Source organism: Pochonia chlamydosporia (genome assembly GCF_001653235.2).
Source record: "Pochonia chlamydosporia 170 chromosome Unknown PCv3seq00010, whole genome shotgun sequence".
NCBI classification, from domain to species: Eukaryota; Fungi; Ascomycota; class Sordariomycetes; order Hypocreales; family Clavicipitaceae; genus Pochonia; species Pochonia chlamydosporia.
In genome coordinates, this window is record NW_019154045.1 from 523,328 (window position 1) to 547,468 (window position 24,141).

The following is a 24,141-nucleotide window of genomic DNA, read 5'->3' on the forward strand; positions in this document are numbered from 1 at the left end:
TGTTGCATGATTACAGAAGCACTCTCGCATGCCAGGTTTGGGCTAGATAACATTGGGGTTGTCTCCAAAAGAGGTGGAAACAAAGGTTGACTTGCACTATACATCTTTGTCAAGTTGAGAATCTGGGGTTTGTTTGAGGAGTGGCAACTGGCTATGGATCAAAGAAGAGCAAGACCAGGGGTTCCAGAGAATGGCGCCGGAATACTCGCCTACAATGCGTTCACAAGGCCTAGAGTATAACTACTCAGGTACGGATAGGTCGGCAATGATTCGGGCGGTCGCTTCGATGGCCCCCTTGCTCATAGATCATGTCAATTATCCTGACAAGCTAGCCAGGTTGTTTGACGTCTTCCTCTTGTGAACCGAGGTTTTGCACGAAATGATGCCGAAGTTTAGCAGAATTAGATGGTTGTTTTTGGTCTAGCAGGGATGTATTAATTATGGCTTTCAGGTTGTAGCTCCGCAAAACTTTTGATGATGATGTACGTCGGAAGCCTTGGTTCTCATCTGCAGTAACAAGTTGTATGTCGCAAGCAAACCACGTACATAATGATATGGAGACAAGAACAAATAAGCGGCTGAGCTTGCTCGTCGTTGAGCCTCTACACGAATAATTGTCGTGAAGCTGGAGCGCAGGAACAAACAACAAAGCAGGGTCAAGTCCATATATGGGCAAAGGGAATATCAAGGGAAAATTGACAACCAGACCGAATTGCCGCACGAAGATTGAAGACACCAGGCTGTTCAATGTTCCCACACCACCAGACAACACAGATAGATACCAGACTGGTCAGGACTGGCCAGGGCTATTTTCCATTTCATTTCAGGACAATGGAAACGGAATCGTTCCCGCAACCCCTCCCCCTCCTTTCAGGCTGGGCCCATTGGTAAGGTAGCAGCCAAGCCGTAGCAAAAGCAAGATCCAATAAATCTGTAACCCCGATCTGGACGGCTTCAGTCCATGTCTGTGCTTTATGTCTGCTTATCCAGGGATCATCTTGGCGGGTTTAGCGGGGAACATCAACATCAAGCCATTTGACATTTGGTCAGTCTGTACCTAGGTATGTATGTGGTCTGGTCTGGGGACTCCAGTCAAGCTGGCTGGTGGGGCAGAATGATTACGCTTGCAGAGGAAGTTGCGACCAACGCAACTGGCGAATCAGCATTGACTGTCGGTTCTCCGGAGTGGTCGATTTCGACTTGCATCTGTCTGGTCTGGTGAGAGCACCGTCACCGTCATCTTCAATTCCAGCTGGGCAGCCTGAGCTCTTCCCGACCAACCTCCCGCATTGTCGGTATCAGTCTTCAGCTGCTTGTCGTCAACTGTCTTGCAGAATCCTTATTCAATCCATGTCACGGTAGTAACAACATCCATGGTCAATTCAACCGCGATCCATCTCGTCCATCCCAGTCCATCCCAGCCCATGGAAACCATTCCCTGAGCTGCATCATCCTTGCCTTTTCTCACGAGCTGGCGACATTCTACCTGCCTCTCACGCCGCCGAAGTCGAAGAAAAAGAGCCCTCAAAAAAGTCAAGGTTGGCCGTATGGCCACTCCTTCGGAACAGACTGATGATGGTGCCTTGAGCTACGATCCCGCAGTTGTTTCGGGACCCTCCGAGAGACCGGCCGATGGTGACACCAACGAGAGGTTGCCCACGAACGAATCACCCGGCACTCCCAACCACGTCGCAGTTCCGTCACAATTGTCCCGGCGCCAAAATCTTCTACGTCATTACCATGGCGTGAAAAACGCTGTATCTGGCCGGCTACTGCGTTTTGTAGAATGGCTTGACTCGGTGCAGGGCCGCGGTGTGTTGAAATGCACTTTTGCATACACACTGGCAAGCCTGGCAACCTTTGTTGGCCCGCTATCTGACTTTTTGGGAAGACCAGATGGCAAACATGTCGTTGCTACTATCACCGTGTACTTTCACGCCGCGCGCTCCGCAGGCTCCATGATAGAGGCCATCTTGATCGCAATTATCGCCATTGCGTATGCCGAAATGGTCTCCATACTCTCCATGGTGGCCTCTGTTGTGGTGGGAGCAAAGCTGAACCTGGTAACTCTTGCCCATATTATGGTAGTAATTGTCTTCATAGGCGGAGGGTTTGGATTCATGGGCTGGGTGAAGCAACGAATGAACAACCCCCTTGTCAATGTTGGCAGCACATTGGCGTCGATAGCGATTATTTCCGTCGTCACCAAAGAGAATGCTGTTGTGTACAACGTCTTTTCGAATCAAAAGATAGCACAGGTCCTCAAAATGCTTGTCATGGGCATCACAAGTGCGGCAGCTGTCAACTTACTCATCTGGCCCGTGTCAGCAAGAACACAGCTCCGGTCGTCCATGATGAAGGCGTCCACAGCCCTCGGCGATATACTGACTGCAGTAAGCTCCAGCTTCCTTCGGGGGGATACGCGGCATGACAGCCCAAACGACATCTCCAGAGCTTCCTCCTCTTACAAACAGATGCATACGACCGTCCTCAAAGATCTGAGAGAGGCGAAATTTGAACATTACTTTCTCGGCCGCGAGAAGGTGTATGCTGTAGAGCGCTCTATTGTCAAAGCAATAGAGACGCTGGCGCAATCCATCGGCGGCTTGAGGAGTGCGACCAAAACACAGCAAACGCTGTTAAACAGCAGCGCGATCGATCCCTCGTGTGCGGCATCAAATCTTTTTGCAACATTTACGGACATGATTCGCCCGTCAATGCAGGAACTGACGGATGTACTCACTCTTGTACTTCACGAGCCCGTGTTTGGCGGCCCGCCTGACTATGAAATTCGCATCAACGAAAACTTGCGTCAGGCCCTGACATTATCGTTGGCAGCATTCACTGCCTCGAGGGTGGAAGCCTTGCAGCACGTGTACGACTTGGCATCGCGTCACGCCAACACCCATGGATTCGGGAGCAACCTTGCGCTGGAGGAAATGGCGGCCGCCTGTGGTCACTTCAGCTTCAGTCTCCAATCATTTGGCGAAGAGATGCAAAAGTATCTGGATATGCTTGAAGACCTCAGATATGTTACTGACCATTCTAAGAGGAGCTGGAGGTGGCTGTTGTGGTGGCGGACAGAAATGCACCGTAGCTACAGCATGTCTGCTCCCCCGTTCGAGCCATCGGAATCTGAAAGACTCATAAAACCAATCAAGAAAAGTTCAGTGCCTCATGGGATACCCGAGTCCATGTTGGAGCGAAGAGACATGTATAGTTGGGAAGCTGCACCAGATGAAAACAAGTGGCTTGCCAGAATATCACAAATGGCACTCAGAACTGTGAGAAAGGTGGCGCGAGATGACAGTAAGTTCATTTGGGAGAACATGTAGCCCCGCAATGCTAACAGTTCTTCAGTTTTGTTCGGAATCAAGGTGGGAATCGGAGCGTCACTGTGGGCAATGTTTGCCTTCCTAGACGCAACTCGGCCGATTTATAATCATTATCGTGGAGAATGGGGCCTCTTGTCTTTCATGATTGTCTGCTCCATGACGGTTGGGGCATCTAACACGACTGGTTGGTCGAGATTTGTTGGCACTTTTCTTGGTGCCGTCTTCTCCATCGTCAATTGGAATTTAAGTCAAGGGAACGCCGTTGCCCTTGCTATTCTAGGATGGGCTGTCAGCTTCTTCAACTTTTACCTCATCGTAGCCTGTGGCCGGGCACCACTAGGAAGAATGACAATTTTGGCTTACAATGTCTCAACGCTGTACGCCTACAGTCTAAGCCAAAAGGTCGATGATAACGACGATGATGAGGGTGGTGTACATCCTCTGATCATGGAAATTGTGAAGCACCGAGCAATTTCTGTGACAACTGGCATTCTTTGGGGACTGATTGTGTGCCGTGTGATTTGGCCCATATCGGCCCGAAGAAAATTCAAGGAAGGCATCTCGGTTTTGTTGCTCCAAATGGGACTAATCTGGCGGCGAGGGCCGCTGGCTATCCTGCTACGCACTGACTGCTCTCAGAGTTACCTCAAATCCGGCGAGCAGGCCGCCCTACAAAGGTACGCTGATCGGCTTGAAAGCCTTCGGCAATCGGCTTCTTCCGAATTCGAGCTGCGAGGGCCGTTCCCCTTCCAAGCAAACGGGCGTATTATGCAGTGCGCGAATAAGATTCTCGACAGCTTCTATGCCATGAGTCTGGTAACCCAACCGAGAGGGACGTTGACGCGTGGTGAAAAGGCTTTGCTCGAGGTCACTGCTGAAGAGCGAGCCGTTCTCTGCGACCGCATATGCCACATCTTCCAAGTTCTGGCAAGCTCCATGATGCTAGAATATCCGTTGACAGACGCCATACCAAGTATCTTGACTACGCGTGACCGATTGTTGAGCAAAATATTCCGATTCAGGGAGGAAAACAATGTAGCCACACAAATTGGAGAGTCTAGTAGGAACGGCACGAACCTGGGTAGTCACGAGCAGTCAAATGTGACTGCCGTCGAGAGCGATTACGCTCTGCTCTACGCCTATGTGCTTGTGACGGGACAGGTGGCCGACGAATTGAGAGTCGCTGCAGTAGAGATTGAGAGTTTATTTGGGGTATTGCCTGGTGACTCCGCATTACTAGAATAGCAGCATCAGCAGCTACGTGCTCGCTGCGCATGACTTTATGAGTGGATGAAATATATATTTGTGGACTGGCAATGGTTTGCGACACGGCCGCACGAAGTTGTTTGGCACTCGTGAAGTCGATGTGTAACCACCTGCGGCCCATTCATTTACTTGCCCTCAACCTCCACTCCACGAAACTCCGACAAAGATGGTGCAAGCTTATCCCTAGTCTGCTCACGAGTGCTGTCGCTGTTTCTGTCGCATGGAATCGGAAGATTGCTCGAAAATGGGCATTGTGTTTTCTTCGTTTCGATGGGATGGCTTGACGCTGATGTTCCAGTCTCGGCCACCTCCAGCAGGTTGTCATCTAAAACTTGCTTTCCGTGCAGGTAACCCTCCTTCTCAATAATCACGTCAGATTCCAGAAGATGGAACTCATCGGCCTCTCGAACGTGCCATTTCGCCATGAAGTCGTTTTGGATCCAAATGACCTTGCCGAGGGCCTTCACCAAGGCAATTTTTCTGTGCATAGACAAACGCGGGTGTGAGAGGATTGCCTCTGTCATGATGTCTTGGATAAAGCCGAGGCATACTCCAAGATGCACATATTCAATGTGCAGTGGGTGCTTTCTGCCAAGTCCAACATGCATCATACTGCCAGTGTTTACAGTCAGCGTCATCGATATGTTAGATCGTTTCCGTTGATGAGCCTCCTAGACGCCACTCACCCGACCTTGTCCAGGTACTCCCAGAATTCCATTTTACTTGGGTCCGAGCATAATTTGTTGAGGTACGCTCGTAGGAACATTTTCCTGTGCAAAATCTGGGGGCTATCTTCGTGCAGGGCCTCGCCAACGTCGCCAGCCTCGGTTGTGTTCTTAGTCGTAAAAGCCCGTGCGGTGATATCGTATTGGAGGAGTTTGCGATAGACGATGTTTACAACGGCCGGGACGAGCGCTTTGATGTATTTGGCCCCTGATATTAATGCTTCAATATCGTCTATCGAGAATTGTCAATTTTGCTCTGCACCATTAATTTTTTAGGTCCGGCTCATGTGGCGTACTGCTTGAAAAGTCCAGAAATGAATGGAGGTATTGGATTCGGGCCTCAAGGTTGGTGTACAGATCCTGTCTGTTTATGCATTTCATCGGTAGTGGTGACGCCATCGTCGGAGAATGTCAATGTGTCGAATATCAATATGTCACTGTTGATCACAGATGCAGCCAAAGTGGCTCAATCTTGAGTTAGCTTATAAAAAGAGACAGCGTTGGTGGGATTTTGGGATCGAATTGGGCGTGGACGTGAAGTGACTATAAGGCGTCCCTTTTTTCCCTTGTTCAGTCCAATGATGGCATCCGTAAAGTAGTTGCATGTTGCCGCCTTGTCAGGTCCCCTTGTAGCATGAGTGTGATTCCGAGGGCTGAGGCCAAGAACAGCAGATTGTGGTCTGATTGTGGGGGAATTAAGTTGGTCGAGGATAACTTCCTTGTGGATGTAAGTCTTTCTCTAGGGACTTGAACCCATCAGGTAAAAACAACGGACTCGTCGATTCACAAACTATTTTAGAAGAACTTCAAACGCATATGGCAAAATGTACCCTTTAGTACTACACTTTGCTTTTCTGTTTGTCTTTGCCAATGGAGCTGCGAATGTCCCGTCTCAGTGAATCCTTGCAAGTCATCAGATGTGTGGGTTGAAGTGGAACGGCATTGTGACAGGGCTCTCATTGTAGACTTGTTGATGATCCTTGCAAAATGCAGGCCACGGATGATGCCGGGGGGGAATGACGAGCAAATCATACGACCTCCGGAGCCAAGTTCGATCGTTGCTTTTCTGACTGGCTTGCAGACACTGAATGGCATGTAGGTATGCTATGAGTGTCAACTCAGGTGCGTTGACCCCGGACGGTCATTTGGGTCAAATGACGGTGTCATGGAGGAGCGAGCTACACTCGATGGGAACTTGAGTTCTGGCAGGCTGAGAACAGGCATCATGGCGCTACGTTATTGTCTTTTGTAGGAACAGTCGGTCCAGATAGAGCGCGACACTTCCGGACTGTCCGCCGTCGAAGGCAATATATTTCGACCCAAACCGGACCGAGGTAATTAGAATCCGCTACTCTTAGAACTTAAGGGGCATGCATATATTTCTCACTAAATCTCTTCTCGTTTGGATGACACAATGCCTCGTCTAAGGCTCCGTGATCTACACCATAGGATGCGCATCTTCTAACACACTAATATGCAAAACACTGACGTTGTTTCGAGCCCATTATGTGTTAATAGGTAGCGGCTATCATTTGCAAGCGTGAGACTGTCTATTTACCACAATGTCGGATCTTACTCCGTAGATCGAACAACAGTCTAGGGCCGCATTGCCTCTAGTGGTGCCAACACGGGATATTCCTAAAATTGGAGAAATGAAACCGTGAATCTTTGCTTAATCAAAGATAAGAGCTATTCCAGGTATTGCAAACAACTCGCGGCCTGGCTTATGCGCGTACGTACGTAAAGGCTCGGGTTGCGACATTGTGTCATCTCCTAAACTTGGTAACGTCTGGGGCTGAGAAGAGAAAATATCCATTTACCTGGCGTTTGTGGACCCGTGGTTGGTATATGAGTCAGGGTAACGTTAGGAAGCGGCGAACCTAATAGCTAACATTGGCAGATTATGAAGGAAGGGCGAAAGCCCAATCTAGAAATGCATACACGCAACTGTAGCCTGAGTCAGGATGCACGGCCACAGCTGCCTATTGCGACTGCAAGTGGCATACCATCCTCAGACTCTGAAACTGAGTGTCTTTACGGGCATTAACCATTTTGCTGTCATAGTTCGTATGTCATAAGCCCGACCGAACTTTGGCCGTTTTTGGTCAGTAGAAAGCCACAACCATCGGATGTGTTTCACCCCATGTGATTCTGTAATTCTAGATATTGTTTTCGGAACTGCTACTACATTCGCTACCAGGCGTGTCCAGATGAAACAACTGCCTTAGAGCGTGGCCTTACGCTGACAAGTAGCGTTACTTAGACGGTAGTTATTAATCTACTACTTGCAGAGAAATATAATTTTCCCTTTGAAGAAAGTAAATGCATCCCTCTCACGGACATCCGAGGCCTAACACTTCTTGTCTCATCATTGTGGAGAGAAGTAATAGCAACAAGAACAATATAAAATCGTTGTTGTCCCATCCTCTAGGTTTGTGAACGGGCCTGGTGATTGCTGATCGTTGAATTCCATTGATTTTACAAACACAAACGTCGGCTCAAACAGACTTTTTAACCAAATCTTGTGCCTGATCAAATATACATTGCTCTTCTCCAAAAGCATGTCCCTCTTCCACGTCTTTGCTGGCCCTTTACTGTTTGCTGCGCTGTTGGCATCGGCGCTGTCAGCATCAGTGCCACCATTACTGCCAGCCCAACAGGGTCGTACTCTTTCAAAGGCAGAAGTTGCTGCTCCTATTCCTCCCAAGCAGGACCCATTCTACACGGCTCCTCCAGGATTTGAAGCAGCGTCTCCGGGACAGATTCTTCGTATTCGACCTGCACCAGGGAACTTTAATAGCATTATCGCCAACTGTTCCGCCGCGTACAACATTCTCTATCGTACTACAGACAGCCAATATCAGCCAACATGGGCTGTAACCACCCTATTCGTGCCGACATCGAGCTCGAACACCAACATGACCCTCGGGCCTGGGCCGGGACAAGGCCTGCTCTCATACCAGGTCGCTTATGACTCGGCGGATCTCAATGCCAGTCCGTCGTTTACTTTGTATTCTGACGCCGACTCAGCCATAGATATTGGCATTTCTCTTGGCCAGGGTTGGTTCGTCAACGTGCCAGACTACGGGGGCCCTCTTGCATCCTTCACCGCAGGCGTTATATCTGACCATGCTACCCTCGACTCCGTGCGTGCCACACGCAAAGCATCCTTTGGACTTCGTCCCAACGCTCCCAATGCAATGTGGGGATATTCCGGTGGCGCCTTAGCCAGTGAATGGGCTGCTGAGCTGGCAATACAGTACGCTCCTGAGTTGCGCTTTGCTGGAGCGGCCCTTGGTGGACTTACACCGAATGTGACATCTGTCTTGATCTCGACTGAGGGGACCAATAAAGCCGCACTCTCGGTTGCCGGGATTATAGGACTATCGACGCAGTTCCCAGCCTTTGGAGAACTTGTTGAAGATAGTCTTAAAACAAGTGGCAAATTCAATAAGACGGGGTTCTTTGCATCTCAGAATTTCACTCTCACCCAGGCGATTCAAGCGTTTGGCGTTGCCAACGTTTCCAGCTTTTTTGAAAACGGCTTTAATTTCCTCTTCTCACCGGTAACGCAAGATGCAATAAATCGTGATGGAATAATGGTCTATCACGGTGTACCGCAGATGCCACTTCACGTTTATAAGGCAATCCAGAATGAAATCAGTCCTATTCGCGATACTGATGCACTCGTTGAGAAATATTGCAGCGTCGGTGTTAGTATTGCCTATTCAAGAAATGCTATTGGTAGCCACCCTGAGGAGTTTATCAACGGCCGCGCAGCTGCATTTGCATTTCTAACCAACGTAATGAGTGGTATGTATAACTCGAAAGGATGCCAAGTCCAAAACATCTCATTTAAAGCAATGAGATCCGGATTCGCGGGAGCATTGATTACCGGTTCGAGTGTTGCACCAACCATGCAGCCTAAGGAGACTGCTGTCTTTACGAGCGACGGGCTAGCCAGTGTGATTGTATCTGAATCTTCACTCTTACTGGTGGCTACTCTAGTATTTTTGGGAATAGAGAGACTTATTAATTAGACATCACGACGTAACACACGCATCATGTACGCAAGTGTCATTAAATCCTTGCGGGCGGTTTCAAAGAATAGTGAGCCAGATTCATAATTAAAGTGTTACATACAGTTGGGCAAGAATTTCTACTCTATTATACGCATACATTTTTGTTATTGCCTATTCTTAAGCCAATAATAGACTTTTTAACGCTTGTCTCGGATCCCGTAGTCTAGCCAGCATTATGATTACTATTATGGGATTATTGCCTACTCGATTAGGGACACAATCACACCCAGTGAGGCTTAGATGCTAGATAAGGACTCCAATGATTTACCAAATGTTGGGAATATAGTTGAGTACTACAGCTGCTAACCTATTGTATGACGTTTGCCATATGGGCAGACGGTGGGTGTTTTGCTTATGCAGCACCAGTGACGTTCATCCCTCCTTTACGGTGGAGTACTTCCGTAGCAAATTATGGTTCTCTCCTAAAGTCTGCCCCTGGAGAGGCATTTGGTTGCCAACTCCTGCGCTGCGTTGCTCATGGGGCTGCCTTGAAAGTGTATTGATTTAACGATGATCTCCGCGTCAGATTCCGACTAGGGTTATACTGTTGCTGCCCACCTGCCACATTGTCGTGGGCACCGATGTAAACGATGGAGCAGGAAAGCCGTCTTGTCTACGCGGCCGAGTTCGCGGCGCATCCACATCCATTGTTTTCCCTGGTTTGGCCTGGCTTTGCCAGAGAGTGGAGGTTTTTGAGGGATTGAAGGCACGTTGCTGGCATCCACCGTTGTTTACTGGACGAGCACCCGCACCTACTGGGTAGATGTTAGGCATGGTGGCTATTGTGGCGGTTACAAACATGGGAGCATCATCCCCTAATGGTCAAGTCGAAAAGATGGTTCGTCAAGAGGCCGCAGCCACGGCCGAAGTTGGTCAATTACGAAATTGATTCATACCCTGGTTAAGCGGCTTGGTCAAGCGCGACGGGACAAGGTCAGCCAAATAATCAAGTTGAAGAACCAACAGTTGTCAGAAGTGTATTTAGTACAAATAGGCCGAAGCTACGAAATCTCTTGATGCAAATGGCTTTGGCGTCAGCATGGAGCGTATCCTGATCTCACGCCTCCTTAACGTGATGTCTATTTTGCTCGGGCTGAAGCTCTCGGTCGGCCCTAAGGACCATAAGAGGTAAGTTATCCTCATGCCGCACTCTAGCGACCTACAGCAGTATGAAATAAACGAGTCTAGCGGTTGGGAACGGTGGTGCCGACAGAGATCGCACAAATAAGAGTCGCCGTGGCGCAAAATAGCACCATGGGAAGGCTGAAAATGCTGGTGATGAAAACGTGGCGTGGGTTCGTGGTAAGGTCTCTAACCGGCAACGATGCCGCACTAGCTCACATTATTAGACTAGACTGTCAAAACGATACCGGCATATCCTGGAACACGGGGTTAACAAAGAGTCAGTCTACAATAGCGCACTGACATTTGACATTAGGCTAATACTGACCTTGTTCAACGGTGTTCAGCTGATATACAAGACAAAGGATGCTCAACAATAAATACTATCATCTGCTACACGGTCAGCTGGATGAAAGCACCTTCTTAAGTGATCGGTTATTCTCAATGTCGATTCAGCCAAATTCACCATATCCTCCAATCCCGTTCCACGCGCGTGGCGAGCGTGAGTGAATTCGCCATGGACAGCCAGACCCTCATCATCCACTGGCTTTTCAGCTGGATTGCGCTCCTCATCATGGGAACCAGGCTCGTCTGGAGACGAGTGGCTAAGGAGACCTATAACATGGGAGACTACTGCACTATTGGTGCAATCGTCTGCGCGTTGGCAAGACTTTCTTTGATTCATGTCACACTTATATGGGGCACCAATAAACTGTCAGACGCGTATCGAAGTACGCATGTCCTCACTGTTACGGATATCTACCAACGGGAAATTGGAAGCAAACTTGTCATAGTGAATCGTTTCTTTTATAACTCATAGTGAGTGCCGTTACCCCTACTCGCAGCTCAGCAATTACTCCAGCATCAACGGCAGCATGCTGACAGTTTCTTAAACATTCACAGCCTCTGGCTACAAAAGTTGACTTTGTTGGACTTGAATATTCGCCTCATCAGACATAATCGATTCGAGAATGCCATCATAAGAACATATCTTGTCGTGTTCTTCATATCCTATGTCGCTGTTCAGGTCATGACTTTTGCCGAATGCCGGCCCTTTCACCTCTATTGGCAGGTTGTACCAAGCCCAGGTATGTGCTTAGCCCTTAATGAGGCTTCCTGTCTCCTAATGATTCCGATGCCACTGAAACGGGGCTACGCGAGCTCCATCTATGAAGATGAACACATCTGACCCCTTTTCAAATTAGGCAAATGTGCCGAGGCGCAAATCCAGCTCTTCGTTCTCGGAATTCTCAACATTATCACAGACATTATGCTATTCGTCCTTCCAATTCCGGTAGTACTGAAATTGCAGGTTCCATGGCGAAAAAAAGCTCAAATAGTTGCTCTATTTGCCCTTGGCGTCTTTATTATTGCCATAACTCTTATCCGATTACCGATAAATTCGAGTCATGGCCTAAGCCAAGACAACAGAACGACGTGGATGGCTACTGAGCTGGTGACGTCGGCTATTGTTGTCAACGCCCCAGCGATCTACGGATTATGGAACAAGAAGAGAGTCCAGCAAAGGACTTTAACTCATCAGAGCAACACTCGTAGCCAGAGTGGGAGTAGAAAGGAAAGCACGTACAAGACAACGATTTTGGGTAGCGGTGATTCTTACTCGTTAGGCCCTATGCCCAAGGTGGGGGCTGGAATATGGCAGACAAGGGAGGTCACCGTTGTTGAAGATGTTCAGGGTGAAGGGAGAAGAGACAAGGATGATGAGGAACTATCAGAAGAGCTGGGGTATTCTACAAGATGTTCGAGCGAGAGAGAATTCATGCGGCGCTGAGCCACGCACAATGCTCAAAACAAAGGAACTGGATGGTCATGTAAGAGTTCCATCATCATGAGTCATCTTTCTTCTTAACCTCGAATGCCGATTCACGCAAAAATGAAGTTGCCCATGTCCTGTGCCCTCCGTCGTAAACTCTGCTTTTTGAATTATATTGAACAAAAACACTGCAAAAACGGAAGTCGTCCGCAAAGCCAGAATCATTTGCAGAGGAGGCGCAAGAGGGCTGAAAACTGCACATAGTCAAATTTCCCACCAATAGATATGACCTAAGGGCCATTTAGGCAGGACTGAAAGGCTAGCTTGTAAAACGTTAGCTTAGGTGAGGAAGTCTGGTCAGCTTCTCCATGGGAATCCTCATGGTCAAGCCTCAATGCCGGGGTGGATCGCCCGCCAAGGTCTGGGGAAGCTGGTTGGGAGCTGATGATCTACTGCACCTGCATGAGGTCTCAGCCCTTGCAGCGTTGACTGTGCTTGCCTAGAAGGGACAACTGGAGATGCCGAGTGGGCGATTTCCGGACGTTGAATAATTTTGCCGTGAATTAATTTTGGAGTCTGGTCCTGCTTAGTCTTTTGCACTATTTGACAATTGCTGATCTAACCTTTCACGGGCAGAATAAGTATCCTCTCGGGCTAAAGAAGTAATCACTGGGAGGCCTGGGAAGACCAGATTGGTGGAATGCGGTGAGCACTGATTTCACATTCGGGCCTGTCTGAGATATGTTTCGCCCTAGCACTGCTTTGCCTTGAGTCACAGACGTGACAATTCAACTCACTCTCTGAAGATTTAAGACGCAACTTCCCAGCCATATCAGAAGGACTAGTGAAACTTTGAACTGAACTACTTTCAAAACACTAATCCAACTCTTCTACTCTCAATATTGTACCACTTTTGGAACAAACAACAATGCTCGTCACATCCAGACTTGGCACTTTGGCTACCATATATCTGTCTCTTGAGACAGTGTTGGCAGTAACTTGCGGCTGCGGAAACTTAGACCTATCCAAATGGAAGCTTCAACTTCCCATTGGAGATCCTGGAAAGCCCCAAACCGTATCAAGTGCCGACTTGTGCAAAGGCTTCACCAACCCGGATTATTTCTTCTTCGACTCCACCGGCGCCCTGGTTATGAAAGTTCCGGGCTCGGCTGATAGTTCCGGCTGTGTGACCACTACGAATAGCAAGCACTGTCGAACAGAGCTTCGCGAAACCACTCCTAGCGTATGGAGTCCCAATGGCAAGACTAATCGTCTGGCTGGTGATCTCAAAGTGACCAAGAATGACAATGGCGAGGTTGTCGTTGGTCAGATACACATTGATGACTCGATCTCGTCCAAGCCCGTTGCTGAGCTCTACTATGCTTCTTCTGGAAAACTGAGAATGGGAGTTCAGACTTCACGAGATGGCAATCAAAAAAGCACAGATATTGACACGGTGCCCGTTGGACAGCGATTTACCTATGAGATCCGCTACGAAGGCAACGTCCTGTCTGTGGGCATCAATGGGAAGACACCTATTGTGCTGTCGACCTTTGAGTTGAATGCTCCAGATAGCTACTTCAAAGCGGGCAACTACGACCAAAGCGACAACCCTATTGAAGTTCATTTTTACAAGATTCAGACTACGCATGCCTAAAAGGGAAAAATGATGCAGTATATTCTCCAGTCTGCATGATGCCCGAGCAGATGTTCTACACGGGTTGGTAAAGAAGTCACAAGGCACAACGTGGCACACGCCGCATACAGAACTACAAGTCTAGAGATAATACAGGCCATGATTCTCTATACTCATGTATTCCTCTGTTGAACATCAAAATGTGAGAGGTGTCGATTCTAGCATTATGAATATCCGTTCATCCCAGTCTTCCCATTTGTCTTGACCTGTTTGGCAGCATTGCCTTCGTGACTCTCAGATAATTTCTTCATCTCGTTTGACATCCATGATATAATGGCAACCGTATCTGCGCCGCAATTGACAAAATCCCATCCCTGTCTAACACGAGCAGCCGCGGCCTCGGCGCTTAGGGCAAAGTGTCCTGCAAACTTGCCTGCATTCTTCGCTGCTTGCAGTACCTTTGCGGTGGCCTCCTGGACCTCTGATGACTGAGTGTGATCTTGGCCGAGGAATCCCATAGAAGCTGCCAAATCATTTGGTCCAACAAAGAGTGCATCAATGCCAGGGGTGGCCGCAATGTCTTCACAATTACGAACACCTTCGGCCGTCTCAATCTGTACTATCACGATAAGTTCTTTGTTCACGGAAGTGACATATCTTGCATAGTCAACTCCCATGCCCCATGCTGCCGGGGCAAAGAGCCCACCAGTACCGCGGAAGCCATCTGGGTGGCCAGACGCCGCATGAGGATATCGTGATGCTTTTGCGACAAACTCGGCTTGAGCCGCTGTCTCTACCATCGGAACCATGATGCCATGCGCACCGCAGTCTAGAGCTCTTTTGATCATCCAAGCTTCTGGTCCAAGAATACGCACAATAGGAGATGCGCCGGCTGCGGCGATGGCCCGGACGGATGCGTGCATGCTGCTATCGTCGAGGCCGCCATGCTCGCAATCAACTAACACCCACTGGGAAGCGAATCGAACCGTCAGCAAGTATCTTAAAAAGCTGGATCCTTTTTCTGGCCGTTGCTCTGGTATTTGCTGTTAACTTACATCGGGTCCAAGAGAAGCAACCATAGATGCAAGCTGATGACCCTGAAACTGCAGCCATTGACCTACAGATGGGGTGCCACCCAGTTGTGCTCGAATAAGCGACGATTTGAGCCTAGTTTGGCCATCTTTTGTTATTCCGGAATGGCATATGTCAGTCATAGTGGTACTGTTGTTCCAAGCCAAGCTAAACACCCAAAGAACATGGGCTTGAGAATTAGCACCCTCAATCGAAGTCAGCCATGCTCAGTATAAGTCTCCAATTCCACAAGGAAGGGTTCGGCCCGTGGAGTCTGGAAATCTGGGGTAAAAGCCTGGAGATTCATCAATTGCTGTGGCGGTCCGAGATCCGTCTTCCGTTGCCCCGTAGTAGGTCTTTATCCATGGCGGCGTTTATCAATATCGGAGTCATGTCAAGAGAGAAAGTGGACCAGCCAAGGGAAACTATGTCAGCCACCTGGACTCTTCAGAGAAAGCATCCCGCTCAAGAGTCGCAACACACTGAAGATAAATTGAAGGCAATGAACTATCTTCCCGCTATTTAAAACGGAAAAAAAGGCAGAGAGAGAATGAGCTCGCCCTATTCTCTTGGGTTTTCTTTCCACCATTCCAAGGACCTCATCAATCCATTGCGCTCGCTTTCCACACTGGGAAATGGCCCAATCAGTCCCAGGAGACACCAAGAGCGAGATGACGAACCATCAAACAGTTGAGCATGTCAACATGGCAGGAGTCGCTGAAGCCGGCAGCGTAGCCCAGTATACCAACGAGGGAAAAGCGCAAGATCTTGCTCTTGACACAGTTAATGCCGCAGCTGGAGAGTACACAGAGGCTGATTATAAGCGTGTTCTTCGAAAGATTGACCTTGTGCTCTTGCCTCTGATGTGGTTGTGCTATGGTACCCAGCAGGCGGACAAGACATCCATCTCTACCCAAGCAACCTTTGGCATGAGGGAGGATACTCACCTCGTGGGCCAACAATTCTCCTGTAAGTATTATGGACAATACAGTGGCTACTATGGTAGAATTTGGAAAGGCAGACCTGACAAATTATTAGGGTTAAGCACTGCCTTCTATCTAGCATACCTCATTGGAGAGGCTCCGGGAAACTACCTTATGCAACGGTTCAATGTCAAAAAGACATTGTTTGTCTGCATGTTTTCCTGGGGCGTAGTTGTCCTTTGCATTGCGTTTACACACAATTTCGCCCAGCTCGTTGCACTACGTTCGCTCCAAGGTCTATTCGAATGTACCATTTCACCCGCCTTCCTCTTGATCACAGCATCATTCTATGTCAGTCGAGAGCACACAATGCGGTCCATTATTTGGGGCACCTCAAACAGTGGCATGGATATTCTTACCCAGTTGGTCATGTACGGCATTGGTAAAGCCGCCCAAGCAAACCCCAGCAGCTTCGGCCCCTGGCGATACATCAGCATTTTTCTGGGCGTTTGGACAATTCTGATGTCTGGCTTTGCTCTGTTGGTGCTAGGAACCCCTAACGAGGTTCGCTGGCTATCAAAGGAAGAGAAACGTATTGCGGCAGCCAGAGTGGTGAGCAATCAGACGGGCACGGATAGGGAGCAGCACCATGCCTGGCGTTGGGATCAGGTCACGATCGCGTTCAAAGATCCGCAGACATATTTTTTCTTTGTCACAGTCATCGTGAACTCGCTACCAAATGGTGGGACAACAGCGTTTGGTAACCTGGTATATGTCTCATTCGGATTTACACCACTTGAGACTCTGGTCAAGGGAACCATCCCACAAAATCTTGTCACGATTGCTTGGTTTCTCTTTGTTGGTATTTTGACACTGAAGAAGCCCAATTCCAGATGTAAGGACAACAGCTTATTGTGTAACCTGATGAATTGAGCAAGAGTTTGTTAACAATGGCATCTAGTTCTTCTCATGGTTGCCTCGACTATCCCAGCATTTGTGGGCATGCTGGCCTTGGGACTATTACCAAAGGACGGATTGTTGTGGACTCGATGGGGCCTCTACTTGATGACTGTTACGGGTCGATTGCCAGGACTAATGATCTGGACATTATTGCCGTCCAACGTGGCCGGACGTACCAAGAAATCAGTAACCGGTGCTGTTATTTTCATTGCATATTGCATAGGTAACGCCATTGGCGCCCAGACCTTCCGGGCTGAGTGGGCGCCAAGGTATGTTCCGTCCATCATTATCTGTGGAATTATGTACGCTACGGAATGTGTATTGTTTATTATTTGGCGGTTTTACTGTAAGACATCTATACTGATCCCGATCCAACACTCTTACTAACAACGCGTTTCCATTAGATATCATGCAAAATAAACGCAAGGCCAAAATGGTGGCTGAACTGGGTTTGACTCCTGAACAGTCGGCGCATGAGGGACAGCTGAATGCAGAGTCGGATATGACAGACTGGGAAAATATTCATTTCAAGTATAGCATGTAATTGGGGGCGAATTCAAGTCAAAAAGGAACAAGAGCTTCTTTCAATCTCTATTCGAGTGGGCAATGCCTAGGTAGCACAATACTATACCTCGCTTTAGTCTGTTAATGAAGCCAAGTAATCGGAATGTCAAGAAATTTCGTAGCAAAATCTGTTGTAAAATCTGCGTCGTTATCAAGCAGAGGTCGAGCTTCTAATGCCTGCGTGAAATGCAATATGGGCAGACTGTCGGTTAGCCTCACAGCCTTGTCTTCAAAATAGTTTGGTTTGTTGGGCATCATTTCCGGATTCCCCTCAATCATTGGACCCAGGATTCATGTAGCCTTAGCACCCTTTTTGTCGGAATTAAACCATCAATGTAATCGTGCGGCCAAAGCATGTGTCCAGACTCGAGTGCGAAACCATTGGGCAGCATGCACACATCCGGTCCCGGGGATTTCAAGGTGGGGCCGCCTCGCCATATCGGAGCCGGAAGACGGAAGAGATCCGCCTTGTCAAATGGACCAGACTTGCTGCCTCAAGCACAGGTGAATTCCTCCACGTACGAGAAAAGCTCAAATATGACTGGTGCAATATTCGTCGATTCCTCAAGGTTTCTCGAGATATCGCGGACTGCTGTTAACTCCACGCTCTTACCAAAACACTGAGCACTCTTTGATTCATCATAATGGCGTTGGCAATTCGTGCCGCTCGATTACTCCTCGACAGCTCGTCCGAGCTAGTACCAGATGGAGCTGTTCTCATAGTCGATGGTCGAGTCAAGTGTGCGGGGACCTGGGAATCAGTTGAGAAGAATATATTTGACGTTCCGGTTCGGGACCTGGGCGATGTCACGCTTATGCCAGGTTTATTTGACTGCCATGTCCGTGACGACTTAACTACCCTGTTTGTATCTGGTTGTTTGAGCCAAGTTTTGGTCTTTATTCTCTAGCGAAGCGAAAGACTAGAAAATTCCCAAGCACAGTGCAGTCAAAGTGGAAGCTTACAGTTTATAAACAGGTTCATCTTCAGTTTGACCCAAGTGGTATGAACACAAGTGAGGTGGAACTCTCGGACGATGAGCTCATGCCTCTGATGGCCAAGCATGCTTCACGGCTTTTAGATGCTGGCGTCACCACCGCGCGTGATTTGGGCTCTCGTGGGCTAACAGCCATCGAACTACGTGACAAGATCAGGAAGGGAGAAATTCCAGGTCCAAGACTGCAATGCGCAAATGCGCCGCTGACAATTGAAGGCGGCCACGCTCACGCCTTGGGTGGAGTGTGTCGCGGCATCGAAGGGGTGCGAGCAGAAGTGCGCAAAAGACATGCTGAAGGCGCCGACTTGATAAAGGTTATGGCGACTGGAGGCTTTTTAACCGCCGGTACGGGACCAGCTAAAGCAGCCTTTACTTCCGAGGAGATGAGAGCGATCGCGGAAGAGGCGAGGGATCTAGGCATGCCTGTGACCACACATGCTACAGGTACAGAAGGCATTGAGAGAGCTGCGGATGCGCGGTTCAGTTCTGTGGAGCATTGCTCATGGATATCATCGGCCGGGCGTACCGTTTTTGACAAGCGCATTGCTCAAAAGATGCTCGACAATGACATGGCAGTTTGTCCTACGGTAAGTACAACCTGGCATTTTCATTCATGTCTCTAATCTGTTCACGTAGATGAACTCGGCCTGTGTGGAGCATGATTACTTTTGCCCCTGGGATAGTCGTGAAGCAATTGTATCGAACTTGAGCGCCCTCCGGGAAACAGGAATACGAATGATTGTCGGGACTGACGCAGGTATCGGCTTCTGTCCATTCGAAAGATATGCAGATGGCCTTACTGTTTTGGAGGACGCAGGCTACACTATACGTGAGATCATTGCAGCGGCGACTGACATTGCTGCAAAAGAGTGCGGCCTAGAAGAGGAGACAGGGAGGATTGCGCCGGGATATGCTGCAGATTTGGTTGCTTTTGCGGGAAACCCTCTTGAGGACATCAAAGCCTTTGCACAACCTAGGTTCGTCATGGCATGTGGACGCGAGCACAACCTCACACCAATTCCTCCAATGGCGGATGTTTCAGAGGCCAAGAAGATGGTATTGAAGATTCTTCGTCAAGGGGCAGGCTTGGATGAGGAGGCATCGTAGTAAATGGGGGGTGATGCATCCTTCCAACAAGAAACCCATCGTACATAAATTATTCGGTCAGGGACTTAGTGATCAAACAGTGTGACTAAAGTGGACTCATAGATAGCTCATTGTAGAAAGATTTGAGTCAGACAGTAACTACAAAGACATCTAAATCCGAAATACAACTTCAACCCGAAGGAAATCAAGCATTGGTAGTTTGCTAGTAAGAATTTTATTGCTACAGTTATCCAGTTCACCCTCCATTCGGATATGTGCTTTGTCCCCATCCGCCGGGGCAAACTCATATCACTCTTTCGGCCGGAACACATCCGACAAGGTGCTGGTCCACCACTGAAATATCACCGGGATCTTTCCCTTGACAGAGCCAATTCTCCTCACTCTGTTCCGAGTACTGGACGATAGTCGCTTCGTGAAGTACCAGCAGCCGACGGCAGGTATCTTGGCACCACGGGATATACGGCTACTATTTATTTGACATTATTTTCAAGAATTGACCATAATATGCTCAATTGGAAGATTTTGGAGATTTGAAATGAGTTCAGTGCTCGACACATCCATGGTATGTGGTTGATATGCGGTTGAACTCATTGAGCCAGCTGACAACCCGGTTGCTCGCAGATCACATATGGCGTGGGAACCATTTGGTTCAAATCCTCCGAAGGCGATGCGGATATGCGCATCGTTAATGCCGTACGTTCAGCTCTCGACGCAGGATTTCGGAGTATAGACGCAGCGCAGAGTGAGTAGACGAGACCTTTCACCACTTCGAATGTGCAAGGGTTGACATTTAAGATACAGTGTACAACACAGAGTTGGAGATTGGACTTGCCATTGAGCAATCTGGAATACCCCGGTCCGAGATCTTTTTAGGCACAAAAGCTGCTTCTCTTGACAACGTAGAGGCGTCGCTGGAAGCTAGCCTTTCTAAGCTGAGGACAAGCTACGTTGATAGGTAGGAATTCACGACTGAATTGGCGTCAACTGCCCATTTTGCTCGCATGTCTCCCTACCAGCACACCCGCTTACCAGATTCTTAATATTCATAGCTATCTCATCCACTCTCCGTTCTCCGATGACCATCTCCCTAGTACATTGCAGAAAGCTTGGTTAGAAATGGAGCGCTGCTTCGAACGCGGTCTGACGAGGCGGATTGGCGTGTCAAACTTTGCAATTCAACACTTGGAGCGCATACTTGAGGTAGCTACAATCAAACCAAGTCTGAATCAGATTGAAATGCATCCATATCTACAGCAGACAGATCTTCTCGCATACCTCAAACAGACTGATATCGGGGTGCAAGCTTTTGCCTCTTTGACGCCATTGACAAAGGCTGCTCCTGGACCGGCCGACGAAGTCTGTTCGCGACTGGCTGAGACTTACGGCGTCAGTCAATCCACGATATTGCTCAGATGGGTAATGGACCAAAATATTCCTGTAGTAACAACGAGCGGCAACAGGGAGAGAATGAAGAACACCTTGATGGAGCTGTCGTCATTTCAACTTCAGCAGGCGGAGCTAGAGGAGATGAGGCGTGTATGCAAAACGAAAACATTTAGAGGCTTCTTTGCGGAAGATTTCCAAAAGCTTGAGCAAGTCGCATAGTCAAATAGACAATCGTTATTGGATTCCATAGTGTCTTTTGCCCAAGCCAAGCTCCTTAATGTGCAAGAATCCTCCGCCAACACTGGGGAGGGGCATTTAGTATAATTCCGGAGTTCTCTTTCACTGGTTCCGCTATTAAGAGTACGAAGACCAAACAATGGGCCTATTCTCTCTCTCTAAATGCCATTCGGCTCGTTACGGACGATTTCAGGGGAGTGTGTAAAGCCCTCGTGCAGGAGGATATTGCCGATGCTCAGCGGGGAGCGATACGGTAGCAAGGCGGGGTCAAGTGACGGAAAGAGTGCTTCCACATTTTGAAGCTCCTCCAGATTTTCTATAATAGAACGATCTGCGCTACTATCAGTCGTTCGGCAAAGTAAATCCTGCAAGATGGCTCTGCTACGCTGGGCTGGCGGCCAGTATGTTTCGAGTTCGGTCAAGAGCTTGACACAAGACGTGACATCCTCGACAATATCCGGCGGGGGTTGAATTGCCGCTGTTGCACGCAGTCTACATTGTCATGTGTTAGTCCAGTACCGCTTATGGCCCGGTTGTTTGTCAACATTCTCGGGGACTTTGAGACTGCATACAGTAAAAGTCCAGATAAGGAAAGCTGGTGGACGCAGAAAGCAAGATAATGGCTGGGTGGTACGTTCGCGTGTAAAGCTTTCGATGCTTCAATACAGCTTCTAGCTGCTTGAAGAAATTCTTCGCCAAAGGGACCAGTGGAATTCGGCTCTTCACTTGAGCCTCTGGTTTCCGCACCATGATCCGGGGAATATCTACCGCGGCGTCATAAGTATTAGTTCAGGGCTGAGAACATGCTGGGACATAAAACGACAGCAAGGAGAAGATGGAAAGATACGGTTAGGAGCTTACCATTGAAGAAGAATCGCTGCGGCAGAATACACCACGGAAATGATGACAGACATGGCTCGATGCGCCGCAGAAGCCGTCGTGCAGCTCTCGTGAGATGAGAAGGCAACTGAGCTAGAAAGTTTAGTCTTCCATTCTTCGAGTTTGCGTAGAAGCTGCCGCTTGGTTCTCGCCAATTGACGCCGTTTGATGTTTCTAGTTTGTCGATTATGGCGCTCTTGCTGGTGGAGACGATATATCTTCATGAATATAACACACAGGCGCGCAAAAGCAATAAAGCCAACCAACGGTGCTGTGTCAGACGAGGGGAAATCGTCACCTTCCGGGTTCTCTGCGTAGGCCTCAAGATCTTCATCGATCAGGTCCATGGGGAGCGGGCAGGTGTTGCTCAAGTCCAATCCAATCATGGGTCTGCCGAGGCAGAGCGATAGTATACAGTCGAGTGTCGCCACAGTCCACCAAGTTCGGCGGCCTTGTTCGCGGGCGACCGGCTCGGTCATGTTGTCATCAATCGGACACTTACAAATGTACATGAGCATAGAACTAATTGCGGGAATGGCCGAGGGAGGGCAAGAACAAAACAAACTCACCAGGCCAACGTGTAATCCAAGGTCTTGGGCCGCACGAACAGCTTGTCCAGCAAACTTCCAACCTTGGGCAAGGGTGTTCCAGCGGGAAGCACATAACGATAGGAGCGCAAGTCCTTGAACTTGCTCAATGGAACTTCTTCCAGTGCCGGCACAGTGAAGGACGACGGCTTTCTCGTAGTACTCAATGCCGGAAAAGCGCTGGCCAGAGCTAGGATCCATCAGACTAGACGAGTACGCACACACTGCGAAAAAGACAGATAGGAATTCGGGGGCAGAGTTTCTGCTTGAACTGTTGTTCATGAGATCCTGATATTGATTCATGAACCTTGGACGATAAAGAACGGGGAATATGCACTGCACTTGGTCAAAGTATAAATTTACCAAGACATCGGCGATGTACCTTGGCGGTAGGGGTACTTGCTCTGGCTGAGGAATGTACGGTAGACTGGGCCACACAATGCCTGGCGTAAAGAAAGGCAGTGGCGCCGTGGTGTATTTTTCTCGCATGGGCGAGGGTGAAAATAGCGACGGCCCTTGAGGGCTTTCGGCGGGCTTGGATGTCGCCCGAACAGCATCAATCAAGAGTTTGTTTGGAGCACCGCCGACGTACCGAAATCTGCCATACGAGTCCATGGCCAAATGGTCGTCTTGTAGAACAGAAGGCGTAAAGTCATCAGAGTCTCCGTCAACGTCACCGTCACCGTCACCGCCGTCACTGTCTGCGATATCTTGGGACTCGTCGGATTCGAACATGGGCTCATCGAGGCTGTCGTGCATCGGTATCTGACTGTTGGGCGGTTGATTCATCAAGTTGTCAAACGACAATGGATCACCGTAAGCCGCCCTTGTACGGTCAAAGGCGTCTGCCAGTCCTGAAAGACGGGCCAAGAGTGCGTCAACTTTCTCACACAGCACGTCAACACGCTGGCAGCGAGCTTCGATGGCTGGGACATATTGGCGGTTTGATGCTGCATTATCATGGGCAGGCGGGAATTCGCAACGGACGTCTTTGACTACGCAGGTGCTACATGGCTCCTTGCCATCACACTTGATCTAGAATGGATACGATGTGATGTTAGTATATTTGAGGTATGCCGTTAAATGCCGAGGGTTTAATGAGGCGTCACCAAACCTTTCGTTTCCTGCAGCGATCACACGCCCTCCAGACTCTGCTAGTGGAAGCTGATTGTTGGGAAATGGAGGTTTGCATCGTATTGCTAGGCACAACATCAAGAGCTGCTCAAGGTATCATCAGGTGTCCAGGGCGTGGTTGATGCAGGGACTCTACCGGCACTCGTACAACAGGTAGCAATTGAAGTCGCATGAAATGTTCCATCTTCCATGTTGAATCCATTGATGCGGTAGTCCGGTATCAGCGGACAAGCCGATACCGGCTAAATTGCCAAATTTATTGAACCAGAGTGAAGATGATTGGAGACTCAGAGCCGACCTCAGCTCGACAGATTAAGGCAAGCACTTGAGTGAACATTGGATTCTGCTCCACGGCAAC

The 24,141-nt window shown here is 48.9% G+C and overlaps 9 protein-coding genes across 9 annotated transcripts; 6 read left to right on the forward strand and 3 right to left on the reverse strand.

The window, feature by feature from the left end:
• Positions 1-1,547: 1,547 nt before the first annotated feature.
• VFPPC_10188 (60S ribosomal protein L19) lies at positions 1,548-4,580 on the forward strand (the record flags this gene model as incomplete). The annotated part of the gene is made up of 2 exons (XM_018288603.1): positions 1,548-3,309; positions 3,361-4,580. The coding sequence occupies 2 exons, from the start codon at positions 1,548-1,550 to the stop codon at positions 4,578-4,580; spliced, it is 2,982 nt and encodes a 993-aa protein (XP_018137214.1).
• Positions 4,581-4,726: 146 nt separating this feature from the next.
• On the reverse strand, positions 4,727-5,725 carry VFPPC_16890 (globin-like-protein; the record flags this gene model as incomplete). The annotated part of the gene is made up of 3 exons (XM_018294643.1): positions 4,727-5,213; positions 5,288-5,558; positions 5,623-5,725. 3 exons carry the CDS (start codon positions 5,723-5,725, stop codon positions 4,727-4,729), a joined length of 861 nt encoding a protein of 286 aa, XP_018137213.1.
• Positions 5,726-7,887: 2,162 nt separating this feature from the next.
• VFPPC_10186 (lipase 1 precursor) lies at positions 7,888-9,366 on the forward strand (the record flags this gene model as incomplete). The annotated part of the gene is made up of 1 exon (XM_018288602.1): positions 7,888-9,366. One exon carries the CDS (start codon positions 7,888-7,890, stop codon positions 9,364-9,366), a length of 1,479 nt encoding a protein of 492 aa, XP_018137212.1.
• Positions 9,367-11,047: 1,681 nt separating this feature from the next.
• On the forward strand, positions 11,048-12,322 carry VFPPC_14729 (hypothetical protein; the record flags this gene model as incomplete). Its single annotated transcript, XM_018292497.1, has 3 exons — positions 11,048-11,349; positions 11,434-11,618; positions 11,736-12,322. 3 exons carry the CDS (start codon positions 11,048-11,050, stop codon positions 12,320-12,322), a joined length of 1,074 nt encoding a protein of 357 aa, XP_018137211.1.
• Positions 12,323-13,232: 910 nt separating this feature from the next.
• VFPPC_14728 (alginate lyase) lies at positions 13,233-13,961 on the forward strand (the record flags this gene model as incomplete). The annotated part of the gene is made up of 1 exon (XM_018292496.1): positions 13,233-13,961. The coding sequence occupies one exon, from the start codon at positions 13,233-13,235 to the stop codon at positions 13,959-13,961; it is 729 nt and encodes a 242-aa protein (XP_018137210.1).
• Positions 13,962-14,164: 203 nt separating this feature from the next.
• Positions 14,165-15,154, reverse strand: VFPPC_10185 (aldolase citrate lyase family protein; the record flags this gene model as incomplete). The annotated part of the gene is made up of 2 exons (XM_018288601.1): positions 14,165-14,908; positions 14,996-15,154. The coding sequence occupies 2 exons, from the start codon at positions 15,152-15,154 to the stop codon at positions 14,165-14,167; spliced, it is 903 nt and encodes a 300-aa protein (XP_018137209.1).
• Positions 15,155-15,715: 561 nt separating this feature from the next.
• On the forward strand, positions 15,716-17,438 carry VFPPC_10184 (major facilitator superfamily transporter; the record flags this gene model as incomplete). Its single annotated transcript, XM_018288600.1, has 4 exons — positions 15,716-15,980; positions 16,050-16,829; positions 16,896-17,240; positions 17,299-17,438. The coding sequence occupies 4 exons, from the start codon at positions 15,716-15,718 to the stop codon at positions 17,436-17,438; spliced, it is 1,530 nt and encodes a 509-aa protein (XP_018137208.1).
• A 2,657-nt stretch (positions 17,439-20,095) lies between these two features.
• Positions 20,096-21,165, forward strand: VFPPC_10182 (ketoreductase; the record flags this gene model as incomplete). The annotated part of the gene is made up of 4 exons (XM_018288598.1): positions 20,096-20,122; positions 20,182-20,302; positions 20,362-20,515; positions 20,610-21,165. 4 exons carry the CDS (start codon positions 20,096-20,098, stop codon positions 21,163-21,165), a joined length of 858 nt encoding a protein of 285 aa, XP_018137206.1.
• Positions 21,166-21,341: 176 nt separating this feature from the next.
• VFPPC_10181 (fungal specific transcription factor domain-containing protein) lies at positions 21,342-23,438 on the reverse strand (the record flags this gene model as incomplete). Its single annotated transcript, XM_022428700.1, has 3 exons — positions 21,342-21,675; positions 21,752-21,915; positions 22,062-23,438. The coding sequence occupies 3 exons, from the start codon at positions 23,436-23,438 to the stop codon at positions 21,342-21,344; spliced, it is 1,875 nt and encodes a 624-aa protein (XP_022284009.1).
• Positions 23,439-24,141: the final 703 nt, after the last annotated feature.